Source organism: Ochotona curzoniae, unplaced genomic scaffold (genome assembly GCF_017591425.1).
Source record: "Ochotona curzoniae isolate NIBS_2020 unplaced genomic scaffold, NIBS_Ocur_1.0 scaffold_4505, whole genome shotgun sequence".
Taxonomy (NCBI): Eukaryota; Metazoa; Chordata; class Mammalia; order Lagomorpha; family Ochotonidae; genus Ochotona; species Ochotona curzoniae.
The window spans coordinates 30,610,975-30,629,625 of NW_024467118.1; the positions used below are offsets into that span (position 1 = coordinate 30,610,975).

General features: G+C 43.7%; 1 protein-coding gene across 1 annotated transcript in view; it reads left to right on the plus strand.

Annotated features, from left to right (window-relative positions):
• Positions 1 to 4,048: 4,048 nt before the first annotated feature.
• The window catches only part of XKR6 (XK related 6), a 250,032-nt gene continuing 235,429 nt past the window's right edge, over positions 4,049 to 18,651 (plus strand). Inside the window, exon 1 of the mRNA XM_040965965.1 lies at positions 4,049 to 4,830. Coding sequence (XP_040821899.1) covers positions 4,070 to 4,830 — 761 coding nt within the window. The 5' untranslated portion in view covers positions 4,049 to 4,069. The remainder of the gene's footprint in view (positions 4,831 to 18,651) is intronic.

The window sequence follows — 18,651 nt, forward strand, 5'->3', positions numbered from 1 at the left end:
GGTCTCCAGTGTGGGGTACCAGTGTCATAGGTAGTAACACTGCTACATCACAATACCAGTTCCAACTTTACTCTTTTGGTTTTCTGTAAATAACAAATAATTAGGAAAGACCACTCCCTTCAACACTCACATTTCAGACTTTTGCAAAGCCAAAATTATCATAAAGCTCTTGTATTTTATTTGTAGAAAAGGCTCCAAAAATCTACTTGACTTTATTTTACACATATTTTCAACATCTGTGTAGTTTGGCTTCTCAGTCTAGAGTGAAGGGAAATAAAGGGATCAAAACTGTGAAATGACTGAACTGCCAACGCAGAAATTCACAAAAACAAAAAAATTGTTAGAAACAAATTACTGCTACAATAACCACCAACAAATACTCCAGCAGATCTGGGCAGGGACAGCTAATCAGAGCCTCTTAACAGAAGGTCCCTAAAGTTCTGACTGTTGAGAAAAGGTTCAACAGGAACTGGCTGTGGCACATTATATTAAACCTCTCCTTATAATGCCAGTATCTTATATCAAAGTGTAGTTTCATTTCAAGTCCTAGAGGCTGCACTTCAGATCTGGCTTCCTGTTAATGCACATGGAAAGGCAGCTGAAAATAACCCAAGGGTTTGGGTTCTTGCCATCCACACGGGAGGCCAGGATTAAATTTCTGGCTCTTGGTTTCAGCCTTAACCTTGGCAGTTGCAGCAATTACAGGAGATGGAAGATCTGTTACTCTGCCTTTCAAGTAAACAAATATAGAAAACACAAAAGGTTAGCTATGTGCCTGGTGTACAGAAAGCAAAGCGCAGAGCAATGGTTGTAAGGCAGGGTTACTCTGTGTGTGTGTGTGTGTGTGTGTGTGTGTGAGAGAGAGAGAGAGAGAGAGAGAGAGAGAGAGAGAGAGAGAGAGAGAGAGAGAAAGAGAAAGAGAAAGAAAGAGATATCTTTTATCTGCCAGTTCACTTCCAAATGGTTGCAATGAAAAGGGCTGCGTCAGGCTGAATTGAGGAGCCAGGAGAGGAGTCAGGACATCCATCCAGGTGTTTCATGTGAGTGGCAGGGGCCCAAACACTTGGACCATCTGCTGCTGCTTTCCCAGGTACATTAGCAGGGAGCTGAATTGGAAGTAGAGTACTCACATGGGATGCATACATTGTAGGTGCTGGCCCTTAACTAAAGTTTTGAGGTAACTCTGCAATATGGCAGTGAGTTACAAGAAGACTTATAAGATTCATTATAAAGTGAAATATATTTTGGACCCTGGAAAGGTTAAATGTCAATTATCTGGAAAATTAATTGAACTCACTCATTTAACATTTTTGAGTGATCATTACATGTTCAGGGTTGTGCTAAGTGCTGAGCTTTCTTGGAGCACTTACTTGCTTCACTGTTCTAGGTAAAAAAAAAGCACATTCATAGCACAGTCTAAATTTATGCTAATCTTTCAGTGAATTTTATTGATACATTTATGATCACTGTATCTGATTTTAATTTTAGAACTTGTGGATTCTACAATATGTCCTTTTCTAACTAAAGACTGATAAAGTTGTTGTTGACATGGTGAATGCAAAGTTGAAGTTACCTGACTGTGAATCTCACATATCTTCCTGAAACTCCAGTTGTGATACTTTGACTCATAGCCTCAATTTTGTCAGCCTTATATAGTGAGTGTAATTTACTTAGCTAATTTCACTCGTAGATTGTGCTATTTCTAGGCACAGAGAAATAGGAATCATAAATATGGCTTTACCACTTCCTTTTGTGTCTCTTTTCATAGCCTCACAGTTTAAATTGAGAAAATACATTTTAAAACACAAATTAATTGCACCTATTTCCTAGGAGTAGCTCAACATGTTTTATTAGAGACACCAAATCTATTCAATGACGTAATCTAAGTAGATACATGTTGGTATGCTGTAGACATATCAACAATAGCATTGGGAATAATAATTATAGCAGCTACTACATATGCTTGTTACCTAGTGGGTGTCATATTGAGAGCTTTGAATGGGTTTTCACCTTTAATACACCCAGGACCTTTTCAAAGCAAGCATTGTTGTTATCTCCAGTAAATGTAAGCAGCAGCTGAGGTCTAAAGGGGTCATCTTACTTCTGTTACTTATAGTATTATTTTAGTGGAACTGTGGTCCAAAGCTAAGAGTCTTCCTCTACACTTATGTCATTGAAAGTGTTGTTCATTCAAATTTCATAGAGTCAAAATCCTATCCATATGCAGATATAATCTTTACCTGATGGCTGTGTTTTATCGACATCAGGGTAGGGCTTAAAAAAAAAAAACAGCATTCAATAAAATTCGATTGGTTTCCAAAGGTAGATTTTGGAGTCACCTGTTTCTCCTCTTCAAATATCCAGGATGAGAATTTTCTGTTCCTACTTTCTGTAAAGTCTTTATAGGTTTAACATTGGCATTCATATTCTTAAAAATGCAGGTCTTTGAATGTGGTGCCTTCATTTTGTCCTACCCCACTCTAAAACTTCTCTAGGTACTGCAGGGCTAACTATCATACAGATCAAAGTAACCATTAATGTTCTCAAAGCCACCCTCTTCCAAAGAACCTCACTGACACACAAATGCTACCTAATTTGCTCTCTTCACATCCTACAGAATGTTATTAGCACTTATTAGAAGATCTTACTGTAAGAAGTGGAGAGAATCATTAAAATGAGTAAAAAATGAGTATAAAAGTTTGGGGAGCTCAATGAGAAACTCCAGGGTTTTAAATTTTTAAAAATTTTGTGTTTTAACTTCAAAATGATTATTTCAGTAGATCAGTGACAACTGTAACCACACAGCTTGTTTATCTGGTGTCTAATACACATTGGAAGGTCATTATCATTCAAATCCATTCAGTGCTGCTGCACTTTTGCAATTTGTTAGCTATGTAGTGTACCCTGCACCTGCTTTAATGACTTAGCACCTTGATAACATCTTCACTCATTTAAAGCCACGTTTACCCACAGAGCTTTAGCACCCTTCCCCCTCCAAAAAATATTTTTTAAAAGGGAATCTTCAGACATTTGAATAGCCTGATACACACAGGCTCTGGATTTTCCAGGTCAAGGTTAAGGAATTTCAAAATCACATACTTAAAGAAAAAGTTGGTAGACATTTATTCCAACAGTGCAGGAACCACATTCAAGGTCACAGTATCCCACGTCCATCCCCACTCCAATATGTGAGAAACAACCAGACTGATTTCTGCTTGTGTAGTTTTCTGAAGGGAATGGTGCAAACTTTATTCCACAAGATGGTGAAGTTGTCAGTGAGGAGGAAATCAGGGGTCAACAGAGGGAACAGAGGAGGAGAGGTGTCCTCTTAGGGGATCTAAACTGACCTGAGTAATTTTTAGAGCCCCTCAAAGGAAGAAAAAAGTAACAGTGAAATTTCAAGTAAGAAAGGAACATCTAAGAGGTGAGACACATTAAAATGGGGTGGGGGGGAGATGTGAGTCTAACTACACAATGAGGTCATCCTATCTCCCGGAAGTGACACATAATCACCTGCTTTGCACGAGCTCCGCCCCTTCCCTCAGAGGTCCCGCCCCTCCGCCAGCAGCCGGGAGGGTGTTAGGGGGCGTTTCTCCAGGAGGAAAGCTGTGAGCTGCGACGCTGAGGAAGGGGACCCCAAAACGTCTGGCACTGCCCCCTCCAGGGATCACTTTGGATCGCCTCACTCGGCCCAGCGGGATTCTGAAAAGCCGAGGGGTCAACCTGATGGGTTTCGGGGTCAACGGAAGAGGGGAAGGGGAGCCCTGGCGGGGAGAACCCCCCGGTCCCCCGCCCAGCAGCTGAGGCACAGGAGGGCGGCCATCTTGGCCGGGAGGGTAGGGCTGGGGAGAAGCGGGCGCCGTGCGATTGGGGGGCTCGCCCGGAAGTGACGCCAACTACCCGGAAGCGGAGGGGGTTCCCTGGCCCACTCCCCCCTCGCTCGTTTGCTCCCCCGCTTCTTCCCCGCCCCCCTTCCTCTCCATTCGTTCCCCCCTCCCCGTTCCCTGCCTTCTTCCCCCCCCAACCCGTCCCTCCCCCCCCAACCTCCGGAGCTGGGAAGAGAGTCAAGATGGCGGCGAAATCCGATGGCGGTGGCGTGGGGGTGGGCTTCGCCCAGCTGCACAACCTGGACGAGGCGGTGGGCAGCGGCGGCGAGGAGGACGGGGAGCCCGGGGGAGGCGGCTGCGGCGGCGGCGGCGGCGACAGCGAGCCCGGCGAGAGCAGCTCGCTGCACATCTGCCACTGCTGCAACACCTCCTCGTGCTACTGGGGCTGCCGCTCCGCCTGCCTGCGCTCCCTCCTGGGCAAGAAGCCGCGCCGCAGCGCCGCCGCCGCCGCCGACGGGGGGGACCAGCCGCTGCAGCCGCCCGGGGCCGCCGGCCGCCACCCCCCGACGCCCTCGGCCGCGCGGCCGCCGCAGCCGCCGCAGGTGGAGCGGCCGTGGCTCGACTGCCTGTGGATCGTGCTGGCGCTGCTGGTCTTCTTCGGGGACGTGGGCACCGACCTGTGGCTGGCCCTCGACTACTACCGCAAGGGGGACTACGGCTTCTTCGGGCTGACCCTCTTCTTCGTGCTGGTGCCGTCGCTGCTGGTGCAGAGCCTGAGCTTCCGCTGGTTCGTGCAGGACTACACGGGCGGCGGGCTGGGCGCCGTGGAGGGGCTCAGCAGCCGGGGGCCCCCCATGATGGGTGCCGGCTACGGGCACGGCGCGGCCCGCGGAGCCCCGGGCGCCGGGGGCTCGGCCACGCCGGGGGCGCAGCGCCTGTGTCGCCTCTCCGTGTGGATCTGGCAGTCGGTCATCCACCTGCTGCAGATGGGGCAGGTGTGGAGGTAAGAGCACTGCGGGGGTGGGGGCAGGGGCGGGCGGCTGTGCGGACGGGGCCCCGCTGCCCTCCAGGTGCTTCGCGGGGCGGCCCTCGGACGGGCCCGCCGGGGCGCGGGGGGTGAAGGGTTAGCAGAGAGGGATGGCCGCGCACTTGCCCTGGCGTCTCGAAGGGACCGTCGTGTGATTTGGATTCCTGGCCACGCCTTTTGGCCAGGAGAGGCCCGGGTCCTGCGGTCTGCCTTCATCCCGGGTTTCGCACTTAGCCAAGACCCTGCCTCCCCTCTCTGCCTTCCCTTCCCCTCCTCCTCCTCTGCAGACCTCTGTATCCCGGTTGTCCCTTTGCCTTCCATCCCAAGGTAACCAGCCGCTAGCGCTTCCTCTCTGTACCCGGGTTCGCGTCCTGGCGCGCAGGGTGCGGGGGGTGGGGCGGGGGGCGGTGGGCGACGGGAGGGGCACCTGCCTTCCCAGAGCCTATATGCACTCGGTTTTGCCCCTCCCCCGCCCCCCTCCCCTAGCGAGACTTCGTCCCCTTTCCCCCACGTTTTCTCGCCGCAGTGGTCTGTGTTGTGGAGCCCTGTGGAAAAACCTCCACTGCCTCTCTTTTATTCTACCCCGCCACCCCTTTCTCCCCTCCTCCCCCCGCAGTCTCCAGCTCTGCCACTGGCTCCAAACTGCTACCCCCCCTTGAAGGGAAAACGACTTTGTTGCTTTTTGTTTTTCCTGGATTTGACGTGCCCTTTCCTCAGTGACAGGTAAAATATTGGGTAGTATGTGATGAGCGCAAAGCGTTTGGTGTAACTCTCACGTCCAGAAAAATCAGTGCTTCCCTCCCACCCCCGCCACACTTGGGTCGCTGTTTTGATTGCCAGGCCGGTACATAAGTGACTGATATTTGTTAAGTGTATTTATGTTGGCATTCCAGCCCTCTCTCCTTATAAGCGATCCCTGAAAAACCACTTGCAGATGCTGCTTTTGCCGGGAGCCTTAACTGACTACTTCACCTGCTAAGCCAAGGGAATGATCTTGTTAAAACCTTAGTAGCTCTGCGGCCTCCAGCTTAAATCGGCTTGAGTGCATTCTGGGAATAGTAAATTTAGGTGAGAGGATTTTCAGTTGGAAAAAAATCTTCCTGAAGGAAGATGTGACGGGAAAGCTCTTCAGGTACATTGCTGCTGGGAGAAGACATTTTCCCAGATGACCCTGCTTCCTGTCCCTAGTAGAAGAGGTCAGGCAGGCAGCGCTTTAGGTCACCAAGATCATCTGATAGACTCAGGTTCTTACACCTGGTGGGAGGTTTTAGGCCCTCTGCAGTTCAGGGAAGTAACAGACTCAGGTGAGCTGAAATGAAATCCCATGGCTTTTGAATGGTTTGTCCAGATCTTTGTTCAGAACTGTAAGTAGGAAAAGAATGGCATGAAGTCGTAGCTGGAGAGTGATGCCACAACTTGATGTATGGAATTGACAGGCAGGTTCAAGAGGTGGGAAGGCAGGGTGGTTCCGGCTTTCTGCTGGTCCTCATGAGTTGCTGACTACCCTGCAACCTTTTCTTCAACTGCATTTGTCTGCAGGTAATTTATGTCCTGCTGATAGATTGATAAGAGGGAAGAAAACACAGAAAAAGTGATGATGAACTTTCAGCTGTTATGAATATAACATGGAGGCAGATAACATTTTGAAATTCTTAGAATTTGAAATCTAATTCCCCTTCCTCCTCCCCCTGCTAAAATACCCCCAAACAGCCCAAATCTATACTGAATTGAAGGTAATATGTGTAGAATTGGGGATACTTTATTTTTATGTATTTATCTTTTGGTTTCATTCAGACTGATAAGATGCAAAGAATGAAGGAAGACAGGCACAAAAAGTATGGAGGAGAGAGATTTTGGACTTTCCTGTTTAGCAACGAGGCATCCCCTGAACCGACAAGCTTGTCACCTGTCTCTAGGGCCGAGTTTCTTAAGTGTAGTGTGTTGGGTTAGAATTCCTGAGAGAATTGTTGTAATCTGCACTGGGCATTTTAGGAGTAGCTTATTTGGGGCATAATGAAGTTGGGGTTTAACTTCTCCATCTTCTTAGGCAGATTAGTTCCACCCCCCTAATTGCACTGGTTCCACCATGTAATTGCATATGGGCAAAAGTATTCATGGGAGTACAGATTGAGAACAAACTGGAAAATACATTTCATGTGTGAATTTAGTTTCGGTAGTTGTTTCAATAAGGTCGTGATTTTTTTTTCCTGATCTTCATTTCACTTTCAAGCGCTCTGTTTGTGTATGTGTGTGTTATATAAATGTATGTAAAACTTCAAGGAGGCTGTGATTTTTGGCTCTGTCTGCTTTAGAAAAAGTCACTTTTTTGGAGATTAGAATGTTTCTAAATTTTTCATTAAGATCCTGAGAGTAATTCAGCTAAATTATTTCTTCTATCATAGCTATACTTTAAAAGTAATACTGAAGGATTATTTTTGAACATTTCATTTTTTCAGTAGACTGATTTTGTTTGAAATATTCTAGGAGCAAGGTCTGCTTTTTGACACCCACTAGGCATGTTGCTTGCACTGAAATCATTCATATGTAAGAGCTTTAGAGGAAGATTTTTATTCTTGTTTGATTCTGCTTGCTAGTGTGTAGAAACACACATCTTTCACCATAGGTTTTCTGAGGCCATACCTGTTTCCTTAATCGTATTTGTGCTTATGTTTTACTCCTTCCTGTGATCACATAACGTAAAGGTTATGGTCTAGGAACTCTGTCATTGGTAGAGATACACACATGTCCAAGAAAAGACGTATCAAGTTGTGCACTGTCAAAACTGATTCCGTTGAGGCACGAGTCCCTTTCTTCACAGGTGAAAGTCCTTGGCTCTTACTGGCTAGATTGCAGTAACATGCAGTGTCCCTGATGTGAAAGTGGCAATGCTTCTGTCCATGTTACCTTTCCTGTCAGATGGGCAAACTCCTGTCATCTCTTTCAGCAGATGACTTCACAGTGGTAGAAAGTATTTTGGACCGGAACAGAATTGGAGCAAGGAAGAGCAGTTGTCTGTAGGGTGATTTTGTGTGATGAACCTGCTTCTTCAGTGCACATGTGTGACTCGGGTCTATGCAGCACATGCTTTCCCCTCACGAATGACTGAATGGGGAGCTTGCTATATGGCTCGGTGCTGTTTTTCATGTGCTTTTTCCGGGGAGAATGGGTGTCTGAGTCACCCAACCCAGGAGTATGAGTCACATCAGGCTTCATCTCTGCACTGTGTGGTGTTATTAGAAAGTGTGAGCATTTTCTTGGATGGTTTGACAGTGGGACCGTGTGATTTAGTTTACACCTGCATTATTGTGTTTTCCTTCCATATATTCTCCCTTTGCTTTTGTGCACTCTTTGCAGGATACTTGGTGTGTTTGTGCTTGTTAACAGCTGTTTGACTAAAATTTCATGTCAGTTTATGATTATCTCAGGCCATTTTTATGTATGTATTTACACACCCGTTTCACAGAGAAAAAGAGGTTTTAAATTCTTTGTAGTGCTGGTCATTTTCAAAGTGAAGGTCACTGATCCTTTCTTGGGAGATAAGGAGGGTAGGGTAGTGGATTGCTTTCAAGGGAGAGAAAGTAAACATTTCCTATTTCATCAGGGCACGGTTACTCTAAAGGGAAAGCTTTGTTGTGGTATTTCGTTATGTTTTGAGACTTTGGCAATATAGGAACAGGGTTCTCTGTATAATCAGTGGAGAATGTAGCTGGGCTGGGTAAGATGATTTTTTAATCCAATCCACCTTCCGCCTTCTCAGTTCTTGTATGTGAGAGTGTTAAGAGCCTTTGCTCACTTTAAATACTTTACAATAGTAGTTCTTAATTCGGGCTGAGAGTAAAGCTTCCTGCAGCTGTAGAACTGGAAGTACCTGGCCACTGCTGCAGGCTGAAGTACCACCCTCCCAAGTCCTGTTTCTAGAAGCTCCACAGGTGATCAGAGGAGCAGGCCAGCGAGGGAATCGCGTTCTAAGCTTCTTTCATTTGAGGGTGGATGTTGGGTTTGTGATCTCAGTAAATATGATGGGGTTTTTGGGAGAGGAATCGTTTTGACACTCCGAACTTTGCAGCTGAACAACACTGGCATAGAATACCTGCACCTGGAAAGTGAGAGTGAGTGTCTAAAGAGTATGGGACTGTCTGAAGGGCGTGTGGTTCAAGTTCCCGGTGTTTCCTGTTTCTTTGAATTCAGCTATGAATTTCGTTCTGAAAGGATTCTCCAATTCAGGCTGGTCTTCAATGAATGTGGCCAACTTGTTTTCCTTTTATGTGATACAGGTAGCACTTTTATGAATATGTTGTATGTAAAGAGTATCATCTGTTTGATTTTGAAATGATTCTTTTGGCAGAGTTGGGGAAAGTATAACTGCGCTTAAGTGGTAGCAAATGATTGGATGTGTCCTTGGAACTCTAAGATTTTGTGATTTAAGAATGGAAATGGTACTTGACAAATAAGGAATTCACTTGTGTGGCACAGGATGCCATCCACAGTCACATTAAAATACTGTATATACACATATCTGTGTGTGAGGAAGCTTTGTGTGTCTGCTTATTACTGGTTGGGAATCTCAGTATTGTAAAACCAATATTTAAAAAGAGTTTATCCATAAATTTAATGGAATTTGGTTAAAAATTAGAAACTCAGTGGAATTTTTTATTCTTTGAAGAGAAACAAAATTGGTGCAAAAAGGTTAAATGTTTGAGTAGTTAGAAAAACTTTGAAAAAAAAATGAGACTTTATTCTGTTAGGAAGTAGATCTGCTAAAGTGTCATTAATGAGACCATTGTGTTGTTGGAAAAAAAGTTAAACAAATATGGCGAGGGAGAATAGAGCCTGAAGAGTCTGGAAGGAGTGTTCCGTTTATGAGAATTTAATTCTAAGGTTGGCATTTCATAACAGTGAATGGAGAACTAATTTTTTAACATGATACTGAGGCATTTGGCCACCTGGTTGAAAAAAATAATAATGGATTTCTACCATATCTAAACAAAAATTCTGAAAGAAGCTGGAAACAAAATGTTACTGTAAAACTGCTAGAAGAAAATGCATTCATTGAAGACCAGCCTGAATTGGAGAATCCTTTCAGAACGAAATTCATAGCTGAATTCAAAGAAACAGGAAACACCGGGAACTTGAACCACACGCCCTTCAGACAGTCCCATACTCTTTAGACACTCACTCTCACTTTCCAGGTGCAGGTATTCTATGCCAGTGTTGTTCAGCTGCAAAGTTCATCTTGCAGTGGGAAAATCTTTGGTGCCATGTAAAGATCCCTCATGTGAGTTTTTTCTTCTCTTTCCTCCTACCTGAAAAATCTGTTAATACCTGGTTAGCTGTGAGGATAGGAGAGTTAAATTTAGACTGAAATATTTCCTCAAGGAGAATGAATATGAAGAGTGCTTCTCTGAAGAAAATAAAAAAAAATTTTATTTCAACATCATGTCAACATCATTTGAGTGTAGAAACGTAATCCGTGAGGTCAGTCAGTGAGCTTGATGTAAGGGATATGTTCTGGAATGTTGGGTTCCGAGGGATATGAACATTTTTGTCATGGGATAGTTGATATTCCAGTTCACTCTCTGCAAACAAACCTGTGACTAAATTTCAGCTTCATTTCCATGCGATTTTGTATATCTAGTTCATTCTAGTCAGAAATTCTGCATTTCTTATTTAGCTGTAGAAGAGTTAAATATTTTCTTAAATTGTGGAATTATAGCTTCTTTTAAAAGTCCAGTGAGGACCTGGTGCAGTAGCATAGCAGCTGAAGTCCTCGCCTTACACGTGCTGGGATCCCATATGGGCTCCAGTTTTAATCCATGTGGCCTTGCTTCCTATCCAGCTCCCTGCTTGTGGCTTTGGAAAGCCTTGGGATCCTGCACCCATATGGGAGACGAGGAAGAGTCTCTGGGCTCCTGGCTTTGGATCGGTGCAGCTCCAGCCATTGTGGCTGCCTAGGGAGTGAACCATCAGATGAAATATCTTCCTCTCTCTCTCCTCCTCTCTGTATATCTGACTTTCCAATAAAAATAAAAATAAAAAAAATCTTTAAAAAAATGTCTGGTAAGTTATCTATAGTCCCCCCCCCCCCCCCCCCCCCCGCAAGTCACAGAGTAAGGCATGGTAACAAGGGAACCGACATTGAAATTAAGAAATGGGTTTAGGGCCTGACACGATAACCTATAGACTAAATCCTTCCTCGTCTAGGGTGCACCGGGATCCCATATGGGTGCTGGTTTGTATCCTGGCTGCTCTACTTCCTATCCAGTTTCCTGCTTGTGACCTGGGAAAGCAGTCAAGGATGACCCAAAGCCTTAGGACCCTGTGCCTCTGGAAGACTAGGAAAACTCCTAGCTCCTGGCTTTGGATTGTCTCAGCTGCGGCCGTGGCAGCTACATGGGGAATAGACCAGCAGATGGAAGATCTTGATCTTCTCTCTGTCTATCTGTCTTTCCCCCCACCCCCCCAAAAAAGAAATGAAATAAATCTTAAAAAAGCAAAAACCAAGAAAAGGCAAATCAGGTTTATTACCCTGCAGTTTACAAGCAGCTGCTAACCTTGTTTTCCTCATATTTGTCAATCAGTTACATTGATTTCTTATGTCCCTTCAGTTTGGAAACACCCATTATTATACCATGGGTATGAATGCTCTGAGAACAGTTTATTTTTAAGTTTTTATTATTAATTTGAAAGTTTGAGTTCCAGAGGGGGGTCAGATATCTCCCATCTGCTGTTTTACCCCCCAGACAGCTGATGCTGGGTCAGTCCAAAGCCAGGAGCTTTCTCCAGTTTTCCCACATGGGTAGCAGGGACCCAAGCATCTGGGCCAACTTCCATTGCTTCTCTCAGGCGAGCAATAGAGAGCAGGAATGGAAATGGGACAGCTGAGGCCCAAACTGGTGCCCATATACGATGCCGGCAATTGTAGGCAGAGACTTAACTTGTTATACTGCAATGCTGGCCCTGAAAACAACTTTAAAGAAGGTATTTCTTTCTTTTTTTTTTTTTTTAAGATTTATTTATTTATTGGAAAGTCAGATATACAGAGAGGAGGGGAGAGAGAGAGGAAGATCTTCTGTCCAACGATTCACTCCCCAAGTAACCGCAATGGCCAATGCTATGCCAATCCGAAGCCAGGATCCAGGAACTCCTTCCGGGTATCCCACATGGGTGCAGGGTCCCAAGGCTTTGGGCCGTCCTTGACTGCTTTCTCAGGCCACAAGCAGGGAGCTGGATGGGAAGTGGAGCTGCTGGGATTAGAACTGGCACCCATATGGGGTCCCGGGCGCATTCAAGGCGAGGACTTTAGCTATTAGGCCACACCGCCGGGCCCTAAAGAAGGTATTTCTAACTGAACAATTAAAACATTTTTAAAGTGTTTCCCAGTAAGTGGTTTGAAATGCAGTTCACAGTTTTAGTATCTATTCCTTCAACTTAGTAACTTCCCATTATTTTTTGAAAGGGATTGTTTATATAAAGGGAGGGGGGGAGAGAGAGAGAGAGCGCGCGAGAGCACTACTTCCACTGACTCATGCCCCAAAAGGCTGCAGCCAGGACTGGTCTAGGCTGAAGACAGGAGCGAGGAACTCCAGCCTGGTTTCTTGCATGGGTGGTCGGACCCAAACACTTGAGCCACCTTCTGCTGACTTCCCAGGTGTGAATTAGTAGGAAACTGTATTGGAAGCAGAGCAGCTGGGATTCAAAGCAGCACTTGATATGAGATGCTGGTGTTGGGGTAACTAAAATGAAAACAGTAAAGGGAAGGGCCTGGACCTGCTGCATCACCGTGTCCAGGCCTTTCCCTTTACTGTTTTCATTTTAGTTGAAGAATTTTATTTTAGAGTAAGAGGTCTTCTGGTGGCTAGCTCATCACCCAAACACCTGCAGCAGCGAGGGATGGAGCAGGAACCTGAACCCAGTTCAGCCCTCCTCTACATATGGGCAGAAAACCCAGATTTTTAAAAAGATTTATTTCCTTTTTGAAAATCAGAGTCAGTACACAACGGGAGAGATCTTTTACCCACTAATTTACTCCCTAGATGGGCTCAGCGGCCGGGCTTAAGTTGGAAGCTTCTTCTAGGCCTTTCACATGTGTAGCAGAGTCTTAAACACTTACGCCATCTCCTGTTACTTTTCCCAGGCTGTTAGCTGGGAACTGTATCAGAAGTGGTACATGCAGGACTTGAACTGGTGCCCATTTAGGATGCTAGTGTTGGAGGTAGTGACAGCTTTCTTCATTAAACAATAACCAGTGGGGACCAGAGTGGTATTCTAGTGGCTAAAAATCCTTGTCTTGCACGTGCCAGGATCCCATATGGGCACCAGTTTGTGTCCTGGCTGTTCCACTTCCCATCCAGCTCCCTGCTTGTGACCTGGGAAAGCAGTTGAGGATGGCCCAAAGGCTTGGGACCCTGCACCTGTGTGGGAGACATAAAAGAGGCACTTGGAAGCTCACGGTAAGGGTTTAACCACTAAACCATCATGTTGGGCCCTCAAGAAAATAATTTTTTGAATGCAATTTTTTTTTTTTTTAGTGTGATAAAGTTGATTGTTTTATATTGATCATTATAGACCATGGATTACAGAGCACTCATATCTATCGTCTTTTAAAAACAGATTTATTTCTTTGGAAGTTAGAACTAGAGAGGTAGATTTTCATTGCACTGGCTCACTCTTCAAATGCTCTTAATGGCCTGGGCTAAGCTAGGCTGAAACCAGGAGCCAGGAGCTTCATTCAAGGCTGCCTGTATGTGGACCATCTTCTACTTTTTCTCAGGCACATTAGCTGGAAGCTGGACCAGAAGTGGAGCAATTGGGACTTATACTGGTACCCTTATGAAATGCTGATGCTGCAGGTGGCGGCTTAACCCTCCATGTTACAGTGCTGGCCCCCAACTATGTATTTTTGTCAGACATACTGCATTCTGTTTTTTTTTTTTTTAAAGATTTACTTATTTAAATTATTGATTTATTATTTTATTATATTTCTGACAATCTTTACATAGTTAATTAGGGTAAAAAAGTTCAAGGGCTATAGGAAAGTGGGTAAGACTATTATTTCCATATTGTTTCCTTCCTATATCTAGGGTAAAGGGGGATATCGAGGGAGAAGCCCCACCCAGTTTCCCACCCATCCGAAGTCCCGGATGTGGGGCATGCTCTGAGATACTGGCTCAAGTGATTCTGATAGTTCACCAGTTATGAATCGCTGCCAATCTCGCCACCCCAAGCACGATGAAGTCGCTGAAGAATCCACTGCTTGACATAGTCCATCATAGTGTCTCCGTTTGCCCAGTGTTTTGCTATTCTGTTTTATGTTATATCACATCAGTAGGTATTCAGTACTTGGCTTGTCTTAATGTTAGTGAAGCTGAATTTTATCTCTTGAATAAATTTCTGATGCTAGATTTCTCCATATAAAGGGACATTGTTTTCTTGGCAATCAGTAACTCACTTGTGAGGTGTTATTCTGAAAAGGTATAAACTGTTTACCTGGGAGTTTGGCGTCCATTGAGAATCTTTAAAATTGATGATTGGCAGATGTCTGTATTGGGGGGTGTGTGTGTGTGTGTGAGTGATGGGATTTCTATTTTAAGCAAGTTCATGTAATTCTAATTTTCTTTAAGGTTTTGATAATCATAGTTCAACTTGAATTAGGATTTGTAAATAAAAACGGTAATAATGTGCTCTGAAGAAGAGAGTGTGAATCTGAGCACTGATAGGTTTGAATAGGTTGGTTATAAAAAGTAATGAGGCTAAACTTCATGGTTCTCCAACTCCTAAGTTAGGGTTGGAGGGAACTGCATGTGATAGTTGTAGTAAACTGACGTAAGCATTCCAAAGAAATATTAAACAACATATTAGGATGTGTGATTAGGATTAAAGGAACTTTGAAGAGTCATGGAGAAATAATTAAGGAGGAAGGGAAAATGTGTGCAAGAGGCTTCAACAAGGACTTGGAAAATGAGATTGAAAAATAATATATGAATTTTCTATAAAATTTAGAGTCCTCTGCATACATTGAAATCTATATAAATGATCTCATTTATTTTCCTTGTGTTTCTTGCGCATTTTTACAAATGAAGAAATAGATTTAGAGTGGTTAAATAACCTGTGCTACAGGTAAGTAGGGAAGGAAAGTTTGAAGCCAGACCTTACTGATGATAGCAGAGTGAGTCTTGTCTAGAAGGATGACTCTGTGATGTCTGCTAACCCAGACATCTGAGCTTTGCAGTCGGGATTCCATAGCTTTACTCTGAAACCTCTCTATTCTGGCCTATTGGAAGTGGAGGAACCTGTGTTCTTGAAACCTTGGGACCACGTGGTGTGTAAACTGAGATTCTTCCAGACTTCTGATTGCTATTGTAGCCTATTAAACTGTGGACTTTAGGTAGGCTTCAGTCTTTCAGTTTATCATGAAGCTAAGTAGTATGCCTAGGTCTGTCTTAGGACATTGTTTCCAGTGCTTCACCTGAATCTCAGCGCAAATGCATCTTCCATCTGTTTTTCCACAAAAGGGAGTATATGTCTTAGCCACTGCTAGTGCTGCAGGTTGTATCTGAATGCTGCACCCATGGGTTTGTTCTCTGTTGACTTGTTGGAAACACTAGAGCAACGGTACTATACTTAAGGATATGAAATTGTTTCCAAATCCTGGCTGTGTGTTGGAATCCCCTGAGGAGTCAGATATTTCTATTCCACTATGAGAGATTATGAACCAGGAGGTCTGGATTGCACTTGAGAATCTACACATTTTAAAAGCCAAGGTTTTCAAACAGTTTTCCAGCAGTGTACAGACAGCAGTATAGTTGTAGTAGACTGGTTTCTATTATATTTACAGAGATAGTTCCCAAGGAAGCATATGTATTAGGATCACTTGGGAGTTTTTTTGGGTAAGCTTCTGCTCTGGGCATGTTAGATGCACAGGAGCAGAATGCATAAAAGAAGCTTTGCAAGGCTCAGCACGGTAGCCTAGCGGCTGAAGTCCTTGACTTGCATGTGCTCGGATCTCACATGGTTGCTGGTTCGTGTCCTGGCTGCCCTGCTTCCCATCCAGCTCTCTGCTTGTAGTCTGGGAAAGCAGTTGAGGATAGCCCAAGGCCTTGTCACACTGCACTCATGTGGTAGACCCAAGGGAGGCTCCTAGCTCTTGGCTTCAGATCAGCTCAGCTCTAACCCTTGCAGCCACTTGGGGAGTGCATCAAGCGGATGGAGGATCTTTCTATTTCTCCTCTCTGTGGATCTGCCTTTCCAATAAGGATAAATAAAAAATTTTTTAAGTTCTTTGGGTGATTGTAAGAAAACACCAGTATTTAAATAGACTCTGATTGGATCTTTGGCCTGCTATAGATTGGCAATAGTGTTAATCAAACATTTTTAACTGCTGTATGTGTACTGTAGCTACCATCTAGAATGTAGTGAAAACATTTACTATCAAAGCTATGTGGCATATGATGTGATATTCCTTTGATTCAGAAGCTTCTTTGGATGCTTGAAGTATTTCAGAGTTATTAGGAGCATAATGGTCTCTATTGATATTTGTTTTAAAAGGCCAGGTTGTGGGCATTTTATTGTGTTGGGTCAGTTGACATATGTCCAGATAGTTTCGTCTCTCACATTTTCAGAAATGCTGTTGTTGAAATCAGTGCTGAGGATAGGATTCCGAACAAGAAACTGTTGAATGACAGGGAAGAAGGAATCTAATGGGTACTAAGAGAGTATCATTGGAGACCTGAAGGAAAGGACCAGTGCTTGATAGATTCTTTGGGTGGATAACCCTGTCTCAAGTCAGCATACAGTATTTGACTACTGATAAGATACTAGGACTGTGTATTGTCATGCACACCCCAAATCTACACAACAAAATGACATCTGTTTCAGCTCTATCTAGCAATGTACTCTGGTTATAATAATAACAGTTAAGAAACTTTGTAACCAGGAAGCTCGGGGTGACTGACAGAGGTGGGACCCAGAAGAATGTGGAAGTGTCCTAGGCAGGCTGAGATGGGTGCTGTGATAAATGAAGATTCTGGGTCAAAAAGAAAAAGTGCTGACTTTTTTGTTTTATTATAAGGAATGCAACTTGTGAGTAGTCAGTAAGCAGTTTGTGAATAGTCTTGCACTTCAGGATACTGCCGTTTCACCTTCCGTAGTAAGCTGAATCCGGATGAGGAGTGTACTTTGTAATGAATAAGTGGTATATTTAAAATTTAAAACTCACCAGTGGTTTCCGTTAGACTTATTTGCTGAGGGTATGCCTTTGGAATGGAACAAGGAGAACTCAAATGAAGGATCCATGACCCAGTTTGTCGATTAAACAGAAGTTGTCAAAACAAAACCAAAGTTAAAAGTAGTTTATAAATTTGGAAAAGTAGAGAATTTGAATGTTTGTAGCATCTGTGTACAAATTTGGAGCTTGGTGGAGACCACATGATCATTCGTAGGCAGTTTTTGAGGGAAGGGATTGAAGTGTACTTAGGAAGTCTTTGTGGTTAAATGAGATAGTTACCTGGCATGTCATATGGTTATAGTGGGGGCTGGTGATGTTGCAGTGTATTGTTTGGCTCATGGCTTGGCATTTGCAGTTTATAATGTAGTACACACTTTCCTGAAGCTCTCAGTCTGCAAATACACAAGCCAAAAATACCAGGGCTTAGGGAAAAATAGAATTAAAGCCAGAGTACTTAAAATTATTAAACTCTGTCGCCAAAGCATTAATGAAAGCAATGATAATCTAAATAAAAAAAGGCTATCTGAGCTTACTTTCTCCTGACATTTGCACCCAGCCTTATGTCCAGATGATTTTTGGCCTTATTTGATCCTGAACTTGTAGGTTCTTATGATGTTAGCTTCTACTGGAGGCCAGTTCCACCAGAATTGAAGCTCTACTTGCCCTTCACGTAAACCACTGACATCACTGCCCAGTAGAACGCTTAGCTGTGGAAGCCACAAACCAAGTCATCTGCTACTAGAGCAGAAGGAACGTGCTTTGATAAGATTCTCTTTTTTAAAAAACAAAAAAGTTTTATTTATTTACTTATTTTTTGCCAAGTCATTCCTGTTATTTTGTGGGAAATGTCCCTGAAAGCTTTAGTGTGGTAGCACACCAGTAGGAATCACTCCTGAAACAGCACTGTTTCCCAGCCAGCCTGCTGTTCCCATTCCTCCAGGTGTGTGTGGAGGCTGCATGTTTTACAAGCACTCATTGTGACTTGAGAAGTTTGAATTCATGGTGATGTTGAGATGCAACTCTTGAAAATGTCAAGGTTCTATTGCTTTATGAAGTTTTAGTTCAGGAGGTATTCTACAGTGCTTCAAGGTTAAGTGACAAGTCTTTGTTAGCCGTTATGTACACTAAAGAAGTGAAGAGGGGCTATTTTAATCCACTTTTAAATTTCAGCTTCTAGTGATCTAGTCATTGGATAATGTGTGCTAATGTGCTAATGCTACATCTACACTGGAACCAATAGATATGGAGTAGAATTGGTTTTAAATTTGGATTTATTTGAAATATGGTTATAGTGAGGTTTTTAAATTAAAATTCATCTGAGCATACAGTAAACGGAAAAAAAGAGCAATAGTAGCCAGTTGTCAAGGAAAAGACTGATGGGTAAAATAAACATACGCCTTCCTGCAATATAAACAATCTGTTTTCATAGTTTTTCTTTTTGTTGGTTTTTTTTTTTTTGAAGGATGATTGGGAGAACTTCCAAATTAAGAAGTTAGTTAAATGTGAAAGGCAGTAAGCCTACGATGTGTAAGTGATTATCATAGTTTGTTTCCTCAGTAACTTTAATAACAAAA